The sequence below is a fragment of the Paralichthys olivaceus genome, chromosome 16 (genome assembly GCF_024713975.1).
Source record: "Paralichthys olivaceus isolate ysfri-2021 chromosome 16, ASM2471397v2, whole genome shotgun sequence".
Classification (NCBI taxonomy): domain Eukaryota; kingdom Metazoa; phylum Chordata; class Actinopteri; order Pleuronectiformes; family Paralichthyidae; genus Paralichthys; species Paralichthys olivaceus.
The window spans coordinates 6355337-6378774 of NC_091108.1; the positions used below are offsets into that span (position 1 = coordinate 6355337).

Here is a 23438-nt window from a genome sequence, read left to right on the forward strand (position 1 = left end):
TTTTCAAATATATATTTCAATATTCAATGAATGTTTTTTTTTTAAATTCTCTCAGAGGACAAAGAAACCTGAATCATGGACCCAGGACCGTTGCAGTACCTCCAACACAGCAGTGCCTTGACCTTTGACCCTGCAGCCTACAAGCCCGTCTTAAATGATCCTGTCGGATTTTGTTTTGCCTTAATTTTATCTTAAACATACCTCAATTAATCTGGGACACTAGTGCTCTATGTAGGTTGTTAGTCGATGTGCAGGAAATCATTGATTCTGGTGTCGTTTTCAGAAATGTACAGTCGATAAAATGACTTTATTTTCTGATTTGAGTTTGAAACAGTTTTGAAATTGATCCAACTGTGTGAGACAGACAGTGCAGCTGAACCCAGAACAAAAAAAATCGCAAACATTTGAGTTTTTACTTTTAAGATAAAAGTAGATATTCTGTAATTCTGTTTAAAAACAATATTTTTTATCGATGTCATTTCAATGCAATGAGTTGGACATTTAACTGTCTGATAATTAAAGTTTTACAAATGATGTGTAGTGATAAAAAGACACCGTATCAGCAGTTGTACTGTATATCATGAATATACAGTTCACAGTACAGGAGAACAACTACAGCACGTTAGAAAGATGTTGAAGGACTGTCCAACATTAATATTATGGATGATGTAAACTGTATATTCCATCTTGTAGTGTACGTATTTGTACAGCAAAACAGTCAGTACCTGTTGTTTTCTGCCTTTATTTTTAAGAACAGAAAATAAAACAAATGTGAAAAGTGGCTCCCCGGGTGAAGGTGGTGTAAAGATGAGGACTTGACACCCAAATACGACATTCCTGCGTGTGAAGTAGGTGTGGGAACGAGAAACAAACATAGCAGTAAACATGAGTGCGTGACCTGAGTAAAGTAAAAACAAGTTTTTATCCAGTTTGAAATAAAAAAATTCTGTGGCTCAGCAAGTAAACACGAAGCCAAACTGTCACATAAAATCATCTGAAGTAAAATTTTCCTCTCTGGGCTCAAATTCTGTCGTTAAAGTTTGAGCAGCAGCTAAATAGAGAAATATTTCAGCATTGGAGCACAAAATACTAACTTACATAGAGAACCAGCTCTGTCCCCAAAGCCTTCTGGGATGTGTAGTGTTGGTCAGGAGCTCTCTGAGACCAGGAAACGCTCCCTCTGATCAGGAACTATGAATCCTTCCTTCTGTTCGCTCTCTCTTCTGTCTGACATCACAAACGACTGTTTGGGGTCGATGACCATCGAGCCCTCTTTGTCCTGACCGGGCGCCTCCACCTCAGCGTAAGACGGGTGACCAGATCCTCGTCTGAACTTCATGATCGGCCAGCGGGTTGGCCGTCGCTGTGTGAGGGAGAGGAAAACAGATATAACAACAAGAATCTGATTTTAAATCAATAGAAGTTATTGATTTGAGTTGTGTTAGGGAAAGTTGTTTTTACACATTTTCAACAATATAATCAATAACTGAACATTAAGCACTGTTAGGGTAGAATCTATGTTAGAACATTTTGTGATGGCAACACACTGTACTGAAGAGGTAACCGAATGTAGTATTAAACAACATTAATGATAATGCCAAATATTTCTGTGTAAGTTAAATAAAATACACAGAGCTTTAGTGAAGTGCTGGGACTCAAATAAAAATTTGCAGGAAAAAAACCACAAGATTTGATCTTAGAGTGGATGAAGACAATGTTAGAGAATTATTGAAATCATTACAAAATGTTTCCACAGAATGATGTAGATGTTAAAGGGAGTATCTCTAAAGTTCTGAGGGAACTCCCATGGTGATACAAGATAGTGGAGGAGGAGTCTTCTTAAATATATTAAGCATCCAAACCAAATTTCATGGAAATCTTCCTCTAACTGTCAAAATGTCAAGACACAAAATGAATCTCAGGTTTATTAAACTCAGTTTCAGGTCTGCTGGAGACTTTAAATGCAGACGGACAAATAAAACGAACAGCAGGAAGATCAAAGATGATAATTGAAACATTTAGGACGTCACTTGCTCTTAAGGGTACAGAAGTAAAACAGCCGCTGTGGGTCACTGACCTCCATGAAGAAGAGGCTGGCACTGGAAGTGGGGTGGCTGTACATGTACAGCGACAGGAGGACGGCTGTTGCCATGACGACCATCATCACGACGATGCCCACCAGGAGGCCGATCTGCAGCCGCTCGTCACTCTCTCCGGTGTCCTTCTCGTCCGCTGCTGCACAGAGGTGAGGGTGAAACTCGGTGAGACACGTTCAAATATAATCTGAAGAAAATATTTTTACACTTGGAAAAACACGTGTAAATATAAAAAATACTGCAAGTTGCACACAAGTTGAGTTCATCCATAAGTTGGTGTGATGCAAAGATGTTGGTGTGGGAACTTTTGCTGAACACAGATAACTACAAAACAATGTGAATCATACAGTCATCATTTCCAAATTTGGTTGTTAAAATATTAAGATAATTAATAACAATAATCCTTTGATTTTTTTATTTGTCTAAGCTTGAGGTCTATAGTCCTGTAGGACCCAGATATACCGTGAGAAATGCATTTTCTAACTATACATGATTTAGATTTTCTCTGTTTGCAGTGAAATGTTGGAAAACGTGTTTTTCAGACCATATTGTTTTTGATAGTGACTCCCATGTAATCTTCCCACCAAGTTTTATGAATGAGCATTAAATTAAATAACTTACGTGCTTCATTGATGTGTAACGAGATCTTTGTGTCATCTGTAGAAACAGAAACACATCATGACATTTAGTATCTCGGTAGAAAAATAAAATCTCACTATGACACTAGAATGTCACAAAATTGTTCTGATGTTACAGTAAAACATCATTTAAATGTTTGTGACGACAGAAGGAACGTTCGAGATTGAATCATCTGCAGTTTATGTTAAAAAAATTTACACATTTTTCACGTTATAGCTACCATCAATTAATTTTTGTTATAAAACTGTAATAAACAAATTACTATATTTTTAATTTATGTACTTTTCCTTCTTCTCAAGTGAAATAAGGGCTGTACTTTAGTTTGAGTTGGACACTGACGTCTTCAGGAAACAACCATTACTACCACACAACAGCCCCCCCCCCCCATATTATATATGACCCAACCAGACCACAGAGTGATGCACACATACTGAGTCATCCTCCCGTAGCTGAGGATACTATGCAGTATTTAACATGGCGCTGTATACGCTCGGCTATGGTCTAGCAGAGGCCTGGGAAATAGCTGACCACTTGACCCTCACACTGTCGGAGTTTACAGAACACACACATTCATCCATGATGTTGCTTTATCTACACACACGCAAATTATCAAGTTTTCTAATAAAGCCTCTTGGAAAACATTTGTTTACCCTCTGCAGGTTTGCTGGTAGGAGGCTGTGGTGTGGACGTTATTCTTCTGCTGGTGATGCTACGGCGCGTTGAGGGGCTGGTGATGGAGGACGTCCCGCTGAGGGGGTCGGAGGTCATGCCGAACGTCCTCTGCTCCACCGCGGTCGCTGTAACCGGGGTGGTCGTGTGCGTCAGGTGGTGAGATGTGGCGTTTGTGACGTCTGTTATCCGGAGACACCGGGGATCCCGCCTCTGGAAGGAGAAGCATCAGTGTCATCATTTGTGCAGAAACAAAGAGAAATGTGATAAAGTACTAATCCTAATAAAAATGTACAGAACCTCCTCCGGGCAGCCGAGGTCGACCCAGTCCTGCCGGTTCCGATCAAAGCCACTGGAGCATCTGAGGAAGGAAGAAAATATTGTTCATGTATAGAGAACGGAGAGTTTTTAACACAGCTTTCTTTTATTTACAAATATGTGAACAAAGTACTGCACTGAGTGCTCGATCCACATATAGTATTGTAATATAAATATTTGTGGGACAAGTTTGAATTAAGCCTCAAAAGATTTTTTGCAAGTTATCAGAGAAGAAGGCTTCTGATATTTTTTATTTATTAGGAAACGTTTAGATAAAATTCAACTGATTCAAAATAAAAAGTGAAGACAATAATTATTTATAATGTAAATAATGTATTAAAAGATAATTCAATAAATGTCAATACAGAAGATTCTATAAATATGAGATGGCTTCAATCATCGTGTTCAGAATTTTTTTTATTTTGTTTGTTTAATTGTGGTATATTTAATTATTTTACTTTTTTTTTATGGAAATAATTCTATAATTCTTCTAAATTGCAAATGTAGATAATGAGCACCTATCAAAGCTATGCTTCAGAAACTGGCAATGTGATAAATCAAGATTTAATTCTTGTACAAAGGCCAAACATTCTTCATTTATTTATCTTTATATTTCAACGGTTGCAGATTTACGTTTTATGAAAAGACATTTTGAGGAATGTGCAGCCTTCTCCGTGGTATGTGCTCTGTGTGCTTTTCCAGTTTACCTTTGCAGCCGACTGCACCAGCTGCAGTTAAAGCCAATCTGAGAAGTGACACATGGACCACAGCTGGAGAACTGGAGACACGCTGGGAACAATGAAAACAGTGAAGAGGAAGAAGCACCATTTAATGCCTGAAAATAAAACCTGAATGTATTTTCCCTGAAAGCCTTTTCAGTGAACACTTTTAAATAATAAAGAATGAGATGAGTTGTTTCTGAGGAAGGTGAGTGTTGAAGTTTTTCCATCTCAGTAACACCTCTATATAAACGTACTCGGGAGCGGCACCATCTCCACTGATGTAGAGTTGCAGATTTTTGACTTGAGGATATCGACTTTGTGATACTCGTAGATGGTTCTCCGCCGAACATCTGGAACATGTCAGAAAGGAGATAATGGAGTTAAATATTAGTGATATCACACATTTTCCTTAAAAAGTTGAAAAAAGATTTTAGGAGCAAATGTGCCACTCACTGGGAATCTGCTCTATTTCATGAAGAACCACAAAAGCATCTGATAATCCCACTTTTACAGGATGATTCTCGGTGCTGATGTCGCTGATGTCAAAAGGAATCTATGAAAGCAAAAACAAAGACACTATAAAACTAAATCTGCATTAAAGGAAGACTATGAAGAAGAAAAGAAAAGTCACCTCTTTGTATGCAAAGACAATCCGCCCGTCGCTGTGCAGAACGGCCTGGAAGGTGAACGTTCCGAGGCGGATGTCATGGAGGTGAATCCGGTTCCACTGAACCACCAGTGCAGTTCCTGAAGAGACGACATGAACACACGTGCACAACAAAGTCAAACATCTGCAGCAGATCCACAAGAGAAAAACTGCATCTGAGAGTAAAATGAAGACGGTTCTGTCTCTCTCACCGTTATCAAAGTAAAAGACAGATGAGTTTTTGGAAAGACTTGGGTCAAAGTTGGCCATCAGAGGAGCGATGTACTGAGTGGCTGTGAGCATCCGGTGGATTATATCGCCTGTGTAAATGAAGCCTGGAGGAGACAGACGTGCAGAGGTTGCATACAATTTTCATCTTTATTCATTCAATTTGATTTACGTTGGAGTTTTTCTGTGTTTATTTGTGCAGATTTATTTCTCCTGCAGATTTTAAACACATCTTCAACTTCAGTATTTTGTTCATGCTGGAGATGGAGAGGTTGAGAATTAAAGAAAACATCAAATGAAAGCTGGGACACACATTATAATATCTTTAAATTGTGTTATTCTACTGTAAATGTATCTAAATTGATTTACACACTTGAATCTCTGCCGGCTGTGTAATAGTGAGGAAGGAAACCATGTGACTCACCTCCAGTTGTCATGGTGACTTCTCTCAGTATATGTCCGTAGAAAGGGAAGTCGAAGGAAAGATTCACCCTCTGGAAACATAATGGAGGTGAAATATCTAAGTGATACTGGACATACGTGTAAAAATAAAACTCCACTGATGCATTTAAGTTCCTGCAGAGTATTCATCTGAATATTTCTACATCTGAATATTTCTACAGCTCCTCTTTCATTTTGATAAAACACTCATTTGTCCTGATTATCCACCCAGAGGGAGTTTTTTTACCTCAGTCTGTCTGTGGGTGTTGGACAGGGAACCATGCACCTTCCACTCGTCCTCCTCCATCTCATCGATGTTCACCCACAGCTCTTTACCTGCCGCGTCTCCAGGGCCGTAGATTTTAGACGTGTAGTAGGCGTGATCAGTGTCCTGTTGAGGAACATGAGTATTAAAATCCTTGTATTCCATCCGTCTTTCTTATTTACCTCATGTGCGAAGCCTGGATCACAGTAGATTCTATGTTTCCATCAATTTCATTCCCTTTCAAAAACCTCACTTTCAACTGTTTAACAATATAATCCAGGCAGAGTTTTGTGGTCAATATAAGGATAAACCCTTTTCCTTTTATGTACAAAGACATAATTCACAGATGATTCATCAAAAATCCCAGCATGCAGTGTTTTTCCCTCTGTTACAGTTAAACTCTCTTTTTTAAACAACAAATTATGTCCTGAACTAACATCAGGATTTTAATTTTCAACACTTGATTTCTACGTTATTTGCGTGGAGAGTAATTGTACCACAATCTGAGTAGAGTTCTCGTGTCTCTCCTCCATCATCAGGTCGAGATCTGACTCCTCTGTTTGGTGCTGGTCTCTGTAGTGGCCCCTCTTGTCTGCAGCCCAGCCAGGGGCCCCTGACCTGGGCCTGGACGCCCACTTCCTCTCCCTGTGACTCCCGATGTTCACATGCAGCCGTCCCTCTGGAGCAAGGAGCCCCTGCGTGTCTGTGCGGTAGACCCCTTACAGGCGTGGGAGAAACATCTCAAATATCAGTAAACTTGATTTGTGTCTTGCAGCAGGACATAAACAACTCCAGAGCTTGTGCCATGTGGAAAACGTGCGGGCGTCCCGTCATCCTGCCCCCGCCAGTGACAACAGAGCATCCTGACCTCCCTCTTCACAGCGGAGGGTGAAAGCATGCTTCACATTCTTCACACCAGCAGCTCTAGGACCAGGCATGTGAGGCCGGGCCGCAGCCAGTGGCTGTTGTGTCTGTGTTGACTGTCATAGTGTGCACGGCCCCGTGGCTCCTGGGGCCTCACAACAAGCCTTGCTACAGTACTTCTTATTAGTGCATAGGTGGAGAAGACAGAGCAGCTTGAAACAGACAGGAGAGCAACAGTCTGGTTTACCATGAAGTTTTTTACAACGAGTGAGGGAAAAGTTGCAGTGGTGAAGGAGTACAGTTTTTTTCTGGAGATCAACTGATAGATTAGTATTTGTATATTCCATATTCACAATTTTCAACATCCTCGGCCCTTAACTCTCAGAGGGAAGAAAAACAACCAAACTCCAGAGTGAGGGATCCTTGTCCCCGGACAAACAGAAGAGCACCAGAGGCCACATAATATTCAGGATATTTCTGTGATACCTTCCTTGTATAACACAATATACAGTAATTATATCCAAATCAAGAGAAAACCACATAGTACAATATGGAGCTATGAGAATGACTAGAAACACTTTACTAAAACTAAAATGATTTTTTATTATTGATCAACACATTTCATTTATATAAGAATTTAAATAGGAATAAAAAACGATATTTTTAACACTTAGATATAATATATTCCAGCGTTAGTCTCCAAACAAACCACACACACATATAAATATATATATCTGATAACTTACCAGTGGCAGATTTGATCTTATTGAAGCTGAACTGGAACTGGAAGACGATGAAGAGTCCTGTGATGAGATGAAGAGTCTTCTTCACGCTCATCATCATCCTCCCTCTCACTTAAACAAGTTAAATAAAAGCACAACAGCGCTCGTGTCCTGACGTCAACTTGCTCCTCACGTTAACGTCCATGTTAAAGTTTGCAAATGTTCGCAGCTCGTGTGTGCGTCTCTTCACTGTCTGCAGCCACAGGGAGGAGGCGTTCACAGGATGTGGGAATTATCAGCATCACATTACTGCACCCCAATAGACCAATGTTTCTTTGCATATTTTTTTTTTCTTTCTAGTTTAATTATTTCGTTCGTATTGTGTAATTTCTTATTAATTTCTTTTTCATTTGGTTAATTTTCTATCTGTCCTTTTATGGCCATCTTTCTTTAAGAAAGAAAAAAGAAATTATAGTCAGAAAATGAAGGAGAAAGAAAAGATGGAGGAAATAAAAAAGAAAGAAAACTGAACAGAAAAAAGAATGAATCAATAATAGAAAGAAACAGTCAAAAAAAAGAATGACAGGAAGGAAAGGTGGGGGAAATAATACATGGTAAAAAAATTTACAGAAAAAAGAAGTAAAGAAAGGTGGACAGAAAAACAAAAAGGAAGAGTATAGAAAAAATAAAGTTTGGTCCAGGTTCCATCCATTAACATGGAGGTGGGATTTATGACCCATGTCACAGCCAGCCACCAGGGGACAATGAAGACGCATTGATGTCTGCCTCCCCTTGGTAAAACATTAAATATAAGTTTTCAATCAGAATAAATGTCTTGTTCCATTGTGTCAAGCTTTTAAATCAATTCATCTACTGAAAAGAAAAACTCATGCTGGTAAAAACAAATAAGCTTTTTATTAAAAGGTGTGACATTAGCATTACAAATCATTACCACAATTTTTAAGACATTGGAATAAATACTTGGGAACAAATAAGTTCGCTGAGAAGACTGCCACTGGATCACTCATTCTGAAGTTCCTTTAATTTCTCTTAAGTACATTTGTGCTATTTGACAGCTAAATGATTAAGTTAAAGATTTTACAGGAAATACAAGAATGAAGGCCAAATGAATCCTGTAAGTTTAAACACACTGGACATTTTACAAGGATAATGACATTTTGGGAGACAACTTCCTGTCAGTGGTTACAGATGACTTGATACTAATGACGTCTGTTTGGTAAATGTGAAGCTACAGACAGCAGCAGGTTCGCTGAGCTGCAACCATTAACACCATTTTGGTTTTCATGTGGGTTAAGCAGATGTGTTCATGATTGAGCTTTAGAAATTATATGAGAGGAACATTATCTGTTCAGATAACACTTGGCACGAGCGAACCAAGGTGCACCATCGCCATCTCACATAACTCACTGCAGGAATGCAAAGAACAATGTTTCCCATAATGGATTATTCCTTTAATCTTAAAATACCCATTTGAATGAACTTGGTCTTTTTGTCCTTCAATTGTCTCAATTATGGAGGATATCAAAATGATTTTGACATGATTTATCCATTAATGTAAATGCTACTCCCAGCACCTTTAATTAAGCAGTTATTTGTGTCAGAGATGTGGGTGGAATGCAAAAAATTAAACAAAAGAACAAACTGAGCAACAAACCACCATCTTAAACATTTAAAATCCACATTTCAGAAGCTCCACTTCAAAGATGAGAGAAGAATTTGGTGGGATAACAGGTGGGTATCCACTTGCACCATACGCGTAGTCTGGCGAGCAGGTCAACCGTGCCACCTCGCCAATGCTCATCTGTGGAGGAGGCAAAGAAAAGTTACAAAAGGAAATAATGCAAGTTTGAAACTGAGCTGATAATTTCAAAAACACTGGGGGACTTGATATCACTGCAGCAGAGGTGGAGATGCACAGACTAAAACACAAGCCCCGAAACACAGGGCTCTATATTCCCCAACATGTAAAAACATCTATATGCTCCTGTCTGTCCTGCTCGTGACCTCCGCCTAGGAAAAGAGTTGGATGTAACTTTATTAACTTAGTAACTTTATTGATCCTACGTTCAGGATACGGTTGTGTTTTCATTAGCTCAAGCAGCAGGAGCAAATGAATACCTGATCTGACCCTGCTCTGTCTGTACGGAGACTGGTTTAAAGCCTGTGGTACAAACAGCCCAGAGCTTTATGTATCTTGACTTTTCTAATATCCAAAACTATGACAGAGCTTCTAGGTGGAACAGGTATCTCACTTAATAGTCCCGTACAGGAAGTACATTGCTTCAACCATTCAGACACATTTCTTTCAGTTCAGGTCACCCAGTCCAATTGCATAGGCTGGACAAGTTAATCTTGGAGTGTGGGAAGATCAACAATTTAGTGAAATGTAATTTTAAAGTTCATCTCATTACCCTAGCTACACCTTCATCCCAAGCACGGATGACTTCTCCCAATCCAAGTTTGAAGACAAAGGGCCTCTCCCGATCCCTGGAGGAGTCAAACTTCTTTCCATTTGTGAGCGTGCCTGTGCAACAACAAGAAAAAACATGTTTTGTGATTAAGAAATAATAACGAACATTTTTGTATGATGAGATAGTGTAAGTCACATTTAAGGGATGCAAAGTCTAATTCTGAGAACTGATAACACAAAAACGATGTGGTCTTGAGGAACGGAAGGGAAGAACTCAGGACTTTTATTTCCTTTCTTAAAATTGCACGATAAGACACCTGGAAGATCCCAACTAGACCCAAAGGGACATGCACCCAGGTCTGATCAACCTGTGGTGGACCTGTCTTAGAAGAAGGTGGTTCAAACACAGAACTGAAGACATGTCCCCAACATCCGCTGGTGCTCGCTAACGTCTACTGGTAGTTGGCAACTTATTTTATGCAACAGATCTTCAAACGTACAAGTGATATCCACCATCTCGTCCCCTGTTGTAAAAAAAAATAAACAGGGGCCTTACAGCAGTGGGTGTGAAGTTTGGTGCACTTTGTGGACGGTCCCTGGCTGCGCATGGAGACCAATGGTTTCCTGAAGGTGGGGACCTCGATGAAAAAGAAGCTGGAGCTCGTTGCGCGCTTTACGGACATTAAGAAGTGAAGGCTTCACTTCAGGTTCGATTACTAAATACTGCTCCGATGAGTCAGAGACCGAACATCTTCACCGCGAGAATTAACAATGGAGACATTACAGACAGGAAGATCCGCTGTAGCTAGGACCGTTAGCTTCGCTGTAGCTAGGACCCTTAGCTTCGCTGAAGCTAGGACCCTTAGCTTCGCTGTAGCTGGACACAAAGAGTGTGATGAGGGCGAGCAGCTAGCCCGGCTCAACCCGACGATCGGCTCCACTTCAACCGCAAAGAAACACGTCGTGTGACCCAGTGAGCTCCACGGGAGCCGGTTAGCATGATTTTTTTTAGACACAACCCCTCGCCCCCCTCCTTCGTCCCCGGTGTCCGTGCTAACGTTAGCTAGCCCGAAGCTACCGATCTCCTCGCCTCAGCCCCGGCAGCAGAATTAAAAATCACAAGTGTGATCGACACAGATCGAACCCGAACAAGTTGGTTCATATTTAAATGAAAAAGCGAGGAGGCTCAGATCGTCTCTTACCGACGTAGTGCACTTCGACTCGCTGTCCTCTCTGCGGGAAAGTCCTTCCTGTAGGAACAGAGCGAGCATCGTTAACGATTTGTTCTCATGGCGAGATCGATAATTAACATATCGATGAATTGAATAGTATATATTTATTTAAAAACTCCTCACCGTCTCCCTGTCTTAGTGTCTCAACGTTAACTCCCATTGTTCTCAGTGATGTGACCGAGCAGCTGGACTCATTCACTCTGTATGAGCTTTCACTGCAGGAGGAGGGATCACGTGACCCACGTGATTTACAGTGTGGAAGAAGCTCATGTATGATCGTCACTGATGATTATTACAATTACAATTGATCCTATTCACATTGAAATTAATTAAAAAAATTTAAAAAAAAAACCATGTGAGTTATTAGATAGTTTAAAGGGATTTACTATAATAAGTCCTATAATTCTGAGATTACAATTCTAGGTTCAATTCGGAGGTTTTCTCTCTGCACACACAAATAAATCACTGATTTTACTGCAGTCGCTGTTTCAGCTTCTTCTCTCCGTCACTGTGGAACTAGATTTTTCCTTCTAGGATTTCTCGTCCAGTTGTTTGGATTTTATATTTTGAAATCACTAATATAACCAAAACACACACACACACATGGTTTATTCACCTCCAACTGTAAAGTACTTATCCTCAAAATAATGTGATGTTCAAACTTGAGGTATTTGTAATTTTCTAGATTATTAATTCTACATGTCACTTTATACCTGTTCTCCACTAAAATCAGAATCACAATCAGAAATACTTTATTAATCCCCGTAGGAAAATTTAAATTTTACAAAACCAAGAGTTACTGGTTATTCAACAGATTAAGATTGTACAACAAAACATATGAATATAAAAAAACGTTTGCTTGTTTTACATGAGACTATCCACAACTAAACCTTAGCTACAACCTTAAAACCTGTTCCTGGTTTAATGTTGTGTATATTTCCATGCATACGTCATGTATACACACATGTACACACGTATGATACATGTGTGTATACATGACGTATGCATGGAAATATGCATAAAAAAGTACTTAGTTATGGTATGTTGCACGATGTTGTAAGTTAAAGATCACCTGTCCTGGAGCTAACCTTGTAATTTCAGCTCTGTTACAACACGTTTGGCAGAGCAGACATGAAACAATCTCTTTGTCATCAGTTTCTTCGTAAAACAACAATGTTTATCTGGAAAGTTTTACTCAGATTCTGAGGGTTCATGTTTCCTCTTGCTCTGCAGCAAAGATTATATGAACAAGTTACGACAGTCAATTATATATTTTTTCAAATGATTCCTTAATTGAGGGGCTTATGATTGGCAGTATTCACAAATATTGAAAAGTACTGTAGATGAACAATAATTTATTTTTCTCAGCACATGATGGTTTCATCTTGTACATGAAGATTTCAGTGGAATTAGAATTTGTTTGTTGATTTTGTATTATAATTCTGAATCTGGTCTAAGCGTCAGATGAATCCACTCTGGTGTCAGTTACGGGCAGCGACCGATTGTACAGGTTGTTTTCAAAGGAAGAGTCAGATTCAGCTCCATGTTGTGTGCTCTGAAAAGAAAAACATCTTTTATCATCTGAGTTAAGTCGAGACAAGATGCTTTGCTGTCAAACACTGTGTACTTACACCTATTTTGCAGTTAAAGAGGTCAAACACTGAGTTGTGGTGAATCGAATCATTATTTATAAGTGTCGACTGGTTCCTGAGACACACGAACAGAAAAGTCAGCCAACAAGACACACGAGAATTCCTCAGTGACATTATGAATGTTAATTACTGATGTATTTACATTGTGTTACGTTTCCTGTTCAGCACGAAGAGGACGACGGCGAGGACAACTCCAGCCAACAGAGTCAGAACAACTGTGAGGCCTAAGGGCAACATATCTGCAGACAAAGAAACATCGCAAAAAGCTCAGCATTTCACAACAGCACATTCCCTGCATGTATTTCTGAACAATGCAGTTACCTCTTGGTATAAGGCTTTAAATTTAATTACTTGTTAAAATGTAAGAATCGTTTGAAGGTTACAATTGCCAATAATTTTCCGATTTCTAAAAAATCCAATAGAAGTTAAATTATTATACTAACAAGGACAAGAGTGAGACTTTGTTTTTTTATTTTGGTGGATTGGAAGCACAACTGTCCCAAATGCTATGCAAGTACTTTTTGAGGGAATGTTTTTATCTTAACTAACCATAAATGCACATCGATATACAGTCATTGCATCTGAGTTAATATGAAAGATGCTCAGTTGAGGTAGATGAGGAAGATTTCCAGTTACCACTGTTTTCATCAGGAGGGTCAATGGGGGGGTCTGTGTAACAGCTGCCAGGGAAGATGGTGATGTCATCGAGAGCGACGTCCCCGCCTGTATTCTCCCCCCTCTGATACACAAACACGAACTGTGACAAAAATACAAAGTTAGTTCACTTCAGTTTTTCTGTACTTCATGATCAGATGATGCTTTTTCTTTTTATAAACTAATGACAACCTGACTGAATTATCTCTGATGAAAACCACTATAATCCAATAATTACCCAGAATGCCTCTTCATGTTTAATAGACACTTGAGCCATCTGCCACTTATCTCCCTTGTTTCCCGACTCAATCCACCTCAGATCCCCTTCTTCACTGCCACCTGATTGCATTTTTCTATGGGACAGGACAGCACTCATTTAATTCACAAGTTAATTAAGACATTAATGTTTCTCCTCCTTCGACATGAACAGTTAGTTACCTGTCATTTATGAAAACTCTGAGAGTCCCAACATGGCTGCCATACATGTGGTACCAGAAGATGAGACAGTGCCCTCTAATGGACGGCTGGAACACATCACTGATCAGGAAGGACCTGGCTCCCCACTCTCCCACTAAGTTGTCCACATACAGATAATAACCTGTGGGAAACATTTAGCATGACAGGATCAGCTCTTATATTCTTTTTGCAGATACTGTTAATATCACTTCAAACGATAATGTGCAGGTGCTTTAACCTCCACACAGGTAATGCAGTCAAACTTTGTGTTTTATAGTTAAACGTTACCGAGAACAAGATCTGTATATCACGTAAATTATCACCATGTGTTGAGTTGGTGGTGTGATCGAAACTAGGTCCTGTGTTCGGGTTCGGAGAGTCCCCTCTGCCGCGGAGCCAGTTCCCCTCGGCGACGTCTCCACCCAGGTTGCTCCAGCTGCACATGTTGATCTCAAAGTCACAAAATCCATGAGGAGGACACTGAGCCTCCGTCAGATGTACGTCATCAAAAGCCATGTCTCCCTCCTGAGTGGAGCCAGACTTTACACCTTCCACCACAATCTGAAACACACAGCATGTGATCATGGAAACTATTAGATATACTATATATTTAGACGTCATCTCAGTCTTATTAGATCAACATGTGGTTTCATTATTTATGAGGTGTTTTAGACTCTATCAGTGCATTTTATATCATCTGATTTGTCAACAATTAGATTTGAGATAAAAAAATATTTGTGTATATAGTGAAGAGCAATATTTATTGGAAATACATATATATAGTCACAGTAGGTACAAATAGCTCCAGATTAAGGTTACTGCAATGCAGAACCTTGAAGTAGACACTGTCTGTTACCAGTGTCTATCTCTTTCCCCCACAGTGACTGTGTGTCACCAACCTGTTGTGGGTGGATCTTTGTGACTCACCCTGTAAGGCTGAACACGAGGCAGCAGTGAAGCCTGAGCGAACCTCCACAGCCGGCCCTGGTCTCCTGTCTGAGAGAAAATCAGAGCTTCCTTCCTGTCTTCACTCTGCTGGTAAACATTCAGCGTCCCCATGCCTTTCCCATACATGTGGTACCACAGCTGCACACAAGCTCCTTTTCCTGAACGGCCATAGGAAGGAAAACCAAATTAAATGTGATTTCATCAGAGAGATATTACACTGAATATCAACATCAGCTCAATATCGTCACTCAGTGTTTACCTGTAACATTTAAAGTGCTTAGATGTCAAGTTATCAGTGTTTTATTAAAGAGCAAAATAGAATTGACAAGCAGATCTGTCCGGTCATTCTGGCGACTCTGACCTGCCGGGTACAGGGGTGAAGACATTGCAGCCTTCTGGTCGGTGCTGTCAGCAGCAGAGGAGGGTAGGTAGTAGTAATGGCCTGTGGGCGTGTTGGTGGTGTGGTCGGTGTCTGGTCCTGTGTTGGGGTTGGTAGTGGAGCCCGAGTGTCTGACCCAATCAAAGTCATCAGTGGTCTGCTGCTGCCAGTTACAACTCCCCTCCTCAAAGTCACACAAATCTACAAGATAATAACAATAATAATACAGAAATAATATTTTGAAATGCATTATAAAACTACACCACTCTGCAGCCAGTGCAGTTTCCATTTACATACATTTCTTTCAAGACACACGAGGTCAACGTGACCTTTGACCTTTAAAATCTAATCAGTTCATCCTTTAGTCAAAATTTGAAGAAATTCCCTGATGTTGTAAAGCTACCGTAACCTTGACGGTTCACCACTCAAATCTAATCAGTTAATCTCTGAGTCTAACTGAACATTAAAGTAAATGTTTGTATATTTCATTTGATAATTTTTATTGAAAGACCCATTCATTTTTGTGACGGATCCAGGATTTCCCCCCCCCCCCCCACTTTCTTTAACATTGAAAGATCGGGCGTTTTTGACATTTTCAAGAATTGCTCAGGGCAAAATTATTGAATCTTGATGAAAAAAAATACAACAACCATTTAAAAAATCCACATATTAAAAAGTAGTGTTCTCCAGCTTTAGCCCAATTACCAGAGGCAGGACACGGTCCACTGATGAAAGAGATGTCATCGATGGCGATATCTCCCGCCTCTCCTCCAACTGTAGCCTCTAAAACCACTTGGTGGACTTTCTGCAGCAGCACGGCGGTCTGCACCAGCAGCCACTCATCCCCTTGATTTCTCGATTTCTGCCACACCTACAGGAAAGACAGGACGGTGATTCACTTACAATGAGGATGTGGGGAGGTTTGTGCAACACCGCACTATGCAAACTGTGCAACTTGCACTCCATATACCATGTATTGATGTTATTTTGCAATCAGAATTTCACAATTATGTGAAAAGTATAATAACGGAGCGAATACACTGTGGAAACACCCACAAATATTTCTCAATAAGCTTCACAGCAAAATCCTAACACATTTTTCATGCAGGAACTTTGATTTAAAAAAAAACACAAATTCAGAAAAACTATTATTTTTATTTATGTTTTACCAGTGTTTTCTTCAAGGGATCAGCTGAGTGTAGAAACAGCTTCAAAGATCCCACAGTGGCTCCAAACATGTGGTACCAAAATGTGAGACAGTATCCTTTTTGTCCAGCAGGTGGCAGCAGTGCAGACTTGATCTGAGCCACATTCCCCTTCACACTTGGGGTTGAACTCTTGATGTGAAGGTATTTCCCTGATAAGGAACATACAACAAGACTTTACATTATGTGTGAATAACAAACTCAATGATGCTCTTTTGATCCTACATATAATACTGTATGCTTTCAGAAATTGCTTGTAAAAATATTTTAGAATGGCTATGACCTTTGCCGGTAGTGTGGTCTCCTGAAGGTCCTGTGTTGGGGGTTTCGGTGGGACCAGATGTGCTGAGCCAGTCAAGCTCATCCTCAGCCCCCTGCACCCAAAGACACAGACCATCTTCAAAAGAGCAGCTATATGCAGAAAGAGCTGGGGGGAGGGGAGAAAGAAAGAGAGAAACACGATTTCAAAATTAGCCAGCCTTCATCACCATTACTTGTCCATTTAAACACAGTAGAGCTACATATTCTAAATGAACTCACATGTTTAAACCATATTTACCTGGTGGTTGGTAGGATTCTTCACAGTTTAAAAAGGAGATATCATCCACAGCAAAAATACAACCTCCAGTGGCTGTGGCCTCCTGAGTGACTTTATTCATACCACTAAAAAAAACCTGAAAGTACAAACGATACAACTAAAACAAAGATGAAATTTGTGGGCGTAACTGTAAAATACACAACTTTTTTTGTTTACTAAATTGATAGTTGTTTGTCGGCCTGTTTGTTGTGGCCTCATATTCCAAGTCCTGACAGATGCGATATGACAAATAAAATCTCCTTAAATAAGATTTTCATCTGGGAAGAAACCTGGTGACAGAATTTGTTATTTGTTTGTCCACTCGTTTATTCGGGTTAATTAAACTGCACATTTCTGTGTCCCCTGCAGAAAGATTCAAAGACAACATGAGCATACACCTTATAAGGCTGCTGCTGCAGGCCGAGAAGCAGAGTCTCTGCAGTCCAATGGGAGACGGTGTTGTGACTACTTGACCACAGGATTGCTTCACTCCCCTCAGCTTGCTGCATAAGCACTCTGAGTGACCCAGCACTCACAGCACTGATGTGGAAGTGAAACCTGGGATGAGGAAAGAAGGAAGGAAGGAGGGGAGAGTGTTGGAATGGGAAGACAGTTGAGTGGTAGAAAGATGGGGGAGGTGTGGAGCATTGAGCAATTCATATGACTTTGAATCAAAAACAAATGTGACGATCAACGCTGTGGTTGTCACTCACAGAATCTGGCAGTAGGGGGATGAAAGGGGGAGTGAGGGACTCTGAAGCCGGGACTCGCTCTGTGTGGACCCATGACTGAAATTCACTCTCATGTAGAAGCCTGAGAACAAGGGACAACATTCTGTATCAAAATTTACTAACATGTTGATTCAATTAGGATCAGTTCAGAGCTTCGGCATGTTATCGATTGATTTCTCTTCCTGTGGATCCATGAAATCAACCAATGACTCAGTAACTTATCCACTAGAGTCACCTGTGTCTGTGGTATGATCAGTGGGCGGCTCGGTGTAGTTGCTGGCTTTCTGTCTCTGCCACTGACTCTGTCCATCACTAGAGTCAGTCCATTTGCATTGATCTCTCTCAAATGAGCATGGACCTGCATCACCATTAAAAAAGCATGAGTAACACTGCTGGGAAAAGAGGGGTGGAGAACAGTGGTTCATGATTCACAGTTTTTTTAACATTATTTGCTTTCTGAGAACTTTTTTTTTTTGTCAAACAACAAAGGCCATGTATCCCGTAAACGATGAGAACTTGGTCCTGCAGGTTGACGTCTCAATGGTTGGTGTTGACGCATCTCTTTCAGGAATCATATTTCAACACAATGTTTTCTTTTACAAGAAATCTTTGTCTGAATAAGCAGGAACTTATGAGTTATGGACTGTGATGTTTGAGCACCAAGATCACAAGTGATTGTTGTGCCACATTTGAAGAATTTCCCTCTAATCCCTCAGCCGTCTCTCATGGAGGCCTTTAACACGGAGATTTGGCTAATCATGGCTGCTTTTACAACTTACTTGCACCAATTTTGGGAAACTCGTGCATATTTAATCTCACCTCTGTCATAGTGGCTAAAGTCCATCATGTTATTTATTGTGTCCAATTTTTTTTTAGCTTATGATCAAATAATTAAACATTTAAAGTTAAGAAAAAGAATATGTTTTTTAGTTTTTTTAAAATCGCGTTCGCAATGTGTTCTATGAGATGATTGGCGTCAAGTAGTTTTATTCTTTAACAACCAGTGACTGCATGAGTTAACTTCTTCACATCTATCTAGATCTTATTTTTACCCCAAAACATTTGTCTTTTTCCCTTGAAAAGAATGAGAAAGTTACCACACTGCTCTATTTGTCATCTAGTAGCAGATAAATGACCACTCGTCAAATTTACTGCAGGTCTGTTAAAGGACTGTTAAAGATCGATGCAAAATGCAGCTCTCACCGCAGCCGTCCTCGTCCTCCCCCTGAGGACAGTCTAGATGATAATCACACAGTAAGGTAGTCGGAATACAAACTTTTTCAGCGGACCTCCAACAGAAAAATGTATTATCCTGCAGCATCAAAGACAGGAAACACAAATCATGACGTATTTTCATTTAATGTTAAAGGACTTGTTGTTTGGAATATTTTAAAGCTTCAGAGAATTGACTGCAGATGTGTCAAGTTGTTTACCTGACAGGGATTGATTGGTGCGGTTGAGGTTGTCTTAAAGGTTGTAGATGGGGTAGAGGTGGGTGACGTGTCAGGGAGCTTGTTGTTATCAGGGTCAAATTTACACTCTTTGGAAAAAGATAAGTCATCCAGTGCAACCTGCCCTCTGCTGCCATTACCATGCTCATATCTGAAGACAATCTGAGATATAAAACAAATATTCTGAACTTCTTTCTATTACTATGAAACGTCAATGATAAAAAAACATCATTAGCAAAGAGCCATGGTACAGTCAAGGCCAAATATTGCGCAGTTAACTATCAGGACAGTGCCTTAATCCACAGATACTTTGACTTTATCTGAAGGCCGGCAACAGATTATTCTACACATTTAAAACGATTTAAAACAAATTGCTGTAACTTTTATTTCTTGCTCATGGGACAGGATCAACAATCTGTGAACATCGTTAGAAATGAGGCTTCGGTTGCCTTAAGCATTCAGCTGTCAATCTAATTGTGTCCTCACTGACCTTGCTGCTGGCTGATGAGGAGAACGTGACCTCTGCTCTCTGCCAGCTGTAGCTCTGTGAGTTTTCCCTGAGCCATAACAGTCTGTCGTCACTACCGGACCCTCGTGTCCTGGACTGGGCTGTCAATGTGGCTGTAGAATCGTCCAGGCTGAAGTAGAAGAACCTCATCTGCAAAGGAAAAGGTAAGTATTGCAACAAACAGTGAGAAGAACATAGAAAAGAGGGTAATAGTGTTGGTTTGAAATAGCTCTGTTGAATGTGATGAACCAGCAGGAGTGGTTAATGATTTACTGTACCACTACACAGAAGAGATAAGTATGGAATAGATAATAAAAGCTGGTAAAATATTCACACATAAGCAGCAAAGTGTTGCTGTAATAGCATCAGATGCTTTCAAAAGTTATTTGAGCTGTGCTTGGTAAGAACAGGAGAAAATGTGTGTTGACGGACATTCAATACACACATCTAACAGCTGTTAGAGAAGCTGCTTCGGCCCAAATATGTGGGATTTACCGTTAATTCTGACCTTTTCTTAAACTTTAAAAGAGTTAAACAAGGCCTGGTCATTCTCTAAAGGTTCAAAACCTGTATTTGTGTTCTTTAAATTCCACAAAAATGTTTGTGACCACTTTGTATTATGCTTTAATTAATATAATATTGTCCATATTTTACCTTTCGACTTCATGATATGAATAGTTTATGAAGATGTGTTTTTTTCTGCTTTTCTGTTGTTGAATTAAAATGACTTGTCAGGACCCTTTGAAAAACAAGATGGAAGTAACCAACCCATTAGATCCACATACAGTAAACTCACAGTACAGTTCAAGACGGGTAGTAAAGTTTTAGAGAGGATCTCTGATGTCTGTCCCTTCTTGTTGAGGTAAGTCCCAGGTATAACATAGCGACCTGTATAATAACAATAGAAAAAAAGCATAAGTAGAGATTTATTGATAACAGAATGATCAAATATAGTATATTAACCGTGCAGTGAGTCTAGACCCAGTTGCCAGGAGTCTCAGGAAGTCTAATACCTGCAGCAGAGTTTTGGGTGTGATCCCTGTGAGGCCCATGATCGGGCCAGGCTTCCTGTCCTTTCCGAAGCAGCCACTCATCTCCAGGTGTGTCCACGTCACTGTCTGCCCAGGAACACAAGCCCTGTTCGAAGCTGCAGCGCTCCATGAAACCTTGTTCTTCTACATCATATTTTTATCATCATATAAAGGGGGAGTGAAATGAAGACAATTACCACAAACTATAAACTGGCACTTGAGAACATTCACCAGTGAATATATAATACTGTACATACGTAGTCATATCTAAATTAAGTATGATTATGTTTTATGTAAGTACATTTTACAAGCCAAGAATGGCACAACAAAGCTTAACAGCACATCTACGGTACAAACCGTATATAATAACTTGTACAAGCACTGTATATTAATTCACTGTAAGAGTGCACAATCTATCATTCACTATCATGATGATGTCTCACCACAGTTGCTCTCATCAGACCGGTCCCCACAGTCATCGCTGAAGTCACACACTTGGTTGTTCTCAACACACACACTGTTGTTGCAGAGAAACATGCTCTCTGGACACACGGGCTGGGGCTCTAAGAAGAAGAAAAAAACATTTAATGATTGTAAAATCAGCATAAAAAAAGTGCTGGCTGTAAATAAATGCAAAAGTTGGAAGTTTACCAGGCAGGGTGCAGTTTGTGAAGTCTATGTCATCGATGGCAATATGTCCAGGCTTGTTGAAGGTTCTGGAGGCTTTAAACAGGATGGTGAAGTCCCGAGGGATTCTACCAACCGTTACATCCCCACGCTGCCACAGATTTCCATGGCTGCCTGATATCCACCACAGCGTAGTGGACCTGGAGCCCTCCATTAGTGACACATTCAGCTCTTCTATATCTGAAACATGGTACAGAATACAAGACTGCATGCACAAATACAAAAGGTGACTCACATATGAAGAGCCATTTTTGTATGGCACATACATGTGCATATGCCAAACATACCCTCTCCATAAAGATTGTAGTAGAAGTGGAGTGTGCAGGTGGCCCCAGCCTGTGTCATGGTGGGACTCTGCAGGGCAGCAGGGCTTATCTGATCGCCTCTGTCTGAATCCACTGCCATGTACCAACCTGGAAGAGTCAGATAAGAACACGGGAGAACAGTTTTTTCTTTCAATCTGCAGTCAACAGAATACTGCAGAAAATACAGAGCAGGAGCAGATTTATCAAGTTGACGTGGGGTGGGAAGTTGTGAAAAGAGGTTGTAGCAGGGTGATGGGAGGATGGGGATGATAAAGGATGAAAATATTCAATGCAGACGATGATAAGATGTTTCTTGTTGCTGTTTTTCTTTCTATGCATTTATGAATTAATTCACTATATCGCTGGACACTGATGTGGTTAATGTGGGAAGACACCATTTTTAGCATCCAGCTCATTTGAATTGGGACTAGTGAATACACTATGTCAAAAATATATTATATTTTAGGTGAAACCAAATGATTCAACAGTTGGCAATTGGACTGTAAGACACATAAACCGAAGTTAGAGTAAAACTAATTTAAGACGGGTTAGAGTGTGGTCCTACCCAGTTCAGTGCCCAGTGTGTTGTCCACAGCGGGTCCAATGTTCCCTGCAGCATTCCTTCCTCTCACCCACTGAAACTGGCCAATGCTGGTATCCACCCAATCGCATGTGCCATTTTCAAATGAGCAACCCACAAATCCCAAACTTGTTTCATTCACTGCATTAAAAAAAAGTTATTATCAACAAATCAAATATCATTAAACATATTTCAGTAAATAATAACTACAATCATTTATATATAATATATACAATTTGTTTAACAGAATCAGTACCTTCACAATGCCCTGATGTGAAAGTGATGTCGTCAATGGCAATGAATCCTCTATTGTTAGCCTCTGCTTCAATCCACAGCTGAGTGTGAAGTTGTTGAGGGAGTCGGTGAATAACATTGATAAAATAACAGTTTCATTTATTATGTTACTATTGTATGTGTGAGTACCTGGAAAGGTTTGGTCTTCTCTACAGATTGGGAAAACCTGCTCCATCTGCTGCCACTGCTGTTACTCTGGAACATCACATCCTCCTCTGATGACCCAGATCGTTTGTACACCCGCAGTGTCCCAGAGTCACTGACAAACAGAACAATGTTGTTTTTTATTTCATGTGTGAAAGATGCTTTTGTTTAACTCAAATAAAGCCATGGTTCACTTCACAGAACTGAACAAACAAAATGATTTTTGCCCCTGATTCTTGGAGAAGTTAAACTTCTATTAATACTGCAAAAGCACTATCCTGAACATTTGTCTTTAATTTTTCTTACCTAAAAACTAATTGGATGAACTACTCTTTTGCTTGTTTTCTGTTAACCATTGCAGGTTTGTTTCTTTACACAGACATTTGGTGTTGTTGGGCTGAAACAGATATATTCAATATTAAGTCTTGTCTTAAGACTGAACTCTGCCACAGAATATTAGTACTCTTGCACAAAGTGGAGCAGATGATTCATGTCTAAATGACATTTGTCCACACTTCCTCAGGAAGTCAATGAGGAAACTAAACAGAGTAAACAGGATGAGG

At 40.0% G+C, this 23438-nt stretch overlaps 4 protein-coding genes across 5 annotated transcripts in view; 1 reads left to right on the forward strand and 3 right to left on the reverse strand.

The window, feature by feature from the left end:
* The window catches only part of myripa (myosin VIIA and Rab interacting protein a), a 20449-nt gene extending 19668 nt beyond the window's left edge, over positions 1-781 (forward strand). For both annotated transcript variants that reach the window (XM_069510863.1, XM_069510864.1), the window contains one exon: positions 56-781. In XM_069510863.1, coding sequence (XP_069366964.1) covers positions 56-72 — 17 coding nt within the window. In that variant the 3' untranslated portion in view covers positions 73-781. The remainder of the gene's footprint in view (positions 1-55) is intronic.
* plxdc2a (plexin domain containing 2a) lies at positions 762-8384 on the reverse strand. Its single transcript, XM_020099696.2, has 14 exons — positions 7635-8384; positions 6522-6742; positions 6007-6150; positions 5743-5812; positions 5303-5425; positions 5076-5191; positions 4898-4997; positions 4699-4794; positions 4430-4511; positions 3705-3765; positions 3386-3617; positions 2718-2753; positions 2078-2235; positions 762-1363 (listed from the first exon to the last, which is right to left on the reverse strand). Exons 1-14 carry the CDS (start codon positions 7729-7731, stop codon positions 1148-1150), a joined length of 1752 nt encoding a protein of 583 aa, XP_019955255.2. The 5' UTR covers positions 7732-8384; the 3' UTR covers positions 762-1147.
* A 122-nt stretch (positions 8385-8506) lies between these two features.
* LOC109647324 (peptidyl-prolyl cis-trans isomerase FKBP1A-like) lies at positions 8507-11531 on the reverse strand. Its single transcript, XM_020113115.2, has 4 exons — positions 11397-11531; positions 11244-11291; positions 10043-10155; positions 8507-9432 (listed from the first exon to the last, which is right to left on the reverse strand). Exons 1-4 carry the CDS (start codon positions 11431-11433, stop codon positions 9301-9303), a joined length of 330 nt encoding a protein of 109 aa, XP_019968674.1. The 5' UTR covers positions 11434-11531; the 3' UTR covers positions 8507-9300.
* Positions 11532-12008: 477 nt separating this feature from the next.
* LOC109638943 (MAM and LDL-receptor class A domain-containing protein 2) overlaps positions 12009-23438 on the reverse strand; it is a 37208-nt gene continuing 25778 nt past the window's right edge. Inside the window, exons 26-52 of the mRNA XM_069510861.1 lie at positions 22861-22990; positions 22694-22772; positions 22423-22578; positions 21840-21965; positions 21517-21732; positions 21309-21428; positions 20848-21009; positions 20631-20722; positions 19817-19984; positions 19309-19488; positions 19079-19187; positions 18111-18233; positions 17858-17957; positions 17543-17702; positions 17127-17241; positions 16851-16994; positions 16532-16719; positions 16068-16233; positions 15345-15563; positions 14963-15141; positions 14359-14596; positions 14018-14177; positions 13818-13932; positions 13562-13682; positions 13068-13164; positions 12905-12980; positions 12009-12828 (exon numbers count right to left, since the gene is read on the reverse strand). Of these exons, the coding sequence (XP_069366962.1) occupies positions 12727-12828; positions 12905-12980; positions 13068-13164; positions 13562-13682; positions 13818-13932; positions 14018-14177; positions 14359-14596; positions 14963-15141; positions 15345-15563; positions 16068-16233; positions 16532-16719; positions 16851-16994; positions 17127-17241; positions 17543-17702; positions 17858-17957; positions 18111-18233; positions 19079-19187; positions 19309-19488; positions 19817-19984; positions 20631-20722; positions 20848-21009; positions 21309-21428; positions 21517-21732; positions 21840-21965; positions 22423-22578; positions 22694-22772; positions 22861-22990 (3841 nt within the window). The 3' untranslated portion in view covers positions 12009-12726. The remainder of the gene's footprint in view (positions 12829-12904; positions 12981-13067; positions 13165-13561; positions 13683-13817; positions 13933-14017; positions 14178-14358; positions 14597-14962; positions 15142-15344; positions 15564-16067; positions 16234-16531; positions 16720-16850; positions 16995-17126; positions 17242-17542; positions 17703-17857; positions 17958-18110; positions 18234-19078; positions 19188-19308; positions 19489-19816; positions 19985-20630; positions 20723-20847; positions 21010-21308; positions 21429-21516; positions 21733-21839; positions 21966-22422; positions 22579-22693; positions 22773-22860; positions 22991-23438) is intronic.

Excerpts from the sequence above, each read along its gene's own strand:
- plxdc2a (XM_020099696.2), bottom strand. The coding sequence starts at position 7,731 with ATGATGATGAGCGTGAAGAAGACTCTTCATCTCATCACAGGACTCTTC. Across the intron at positions 6,151-6,521 it reads AGAACTCTACTCAGATTGTG|GACACTGATCACGCCTACTA; the intron begins GTACAATTACTC and ends GTTCCTCAACAG. Across the intron at positions 5,192-5,302 it reads TGTCTTTTACTTTGATAACG|GAACTGCACTGGTGGTTCAG; the intron begins GTGAGAGAGACA and ends TCGTCTCTTCAG.
- LOC109647324 (XM_020113115.2), bottom strand. The coding sequence starts at position 11,433 with ATGGGAGTTAACGTTGAGACACTAAGACAGGGAGACG. Across the intron at positions 11,292-11,396 it reads GACACTAAGACAGGGAGACG|GAAGGACTTTCCCGCAGAGA; the intron begins GTGAGGAGTTTT and ends CTGTTCCTACAG. Across the intron at positions 10,156-11,243 it reads AGTCGAAGTGCACTACGTCG|GCACGCTCACAAATGGAAAG; the intron begins GTAAGAGACGAT and ends GTTGTTGCACAG.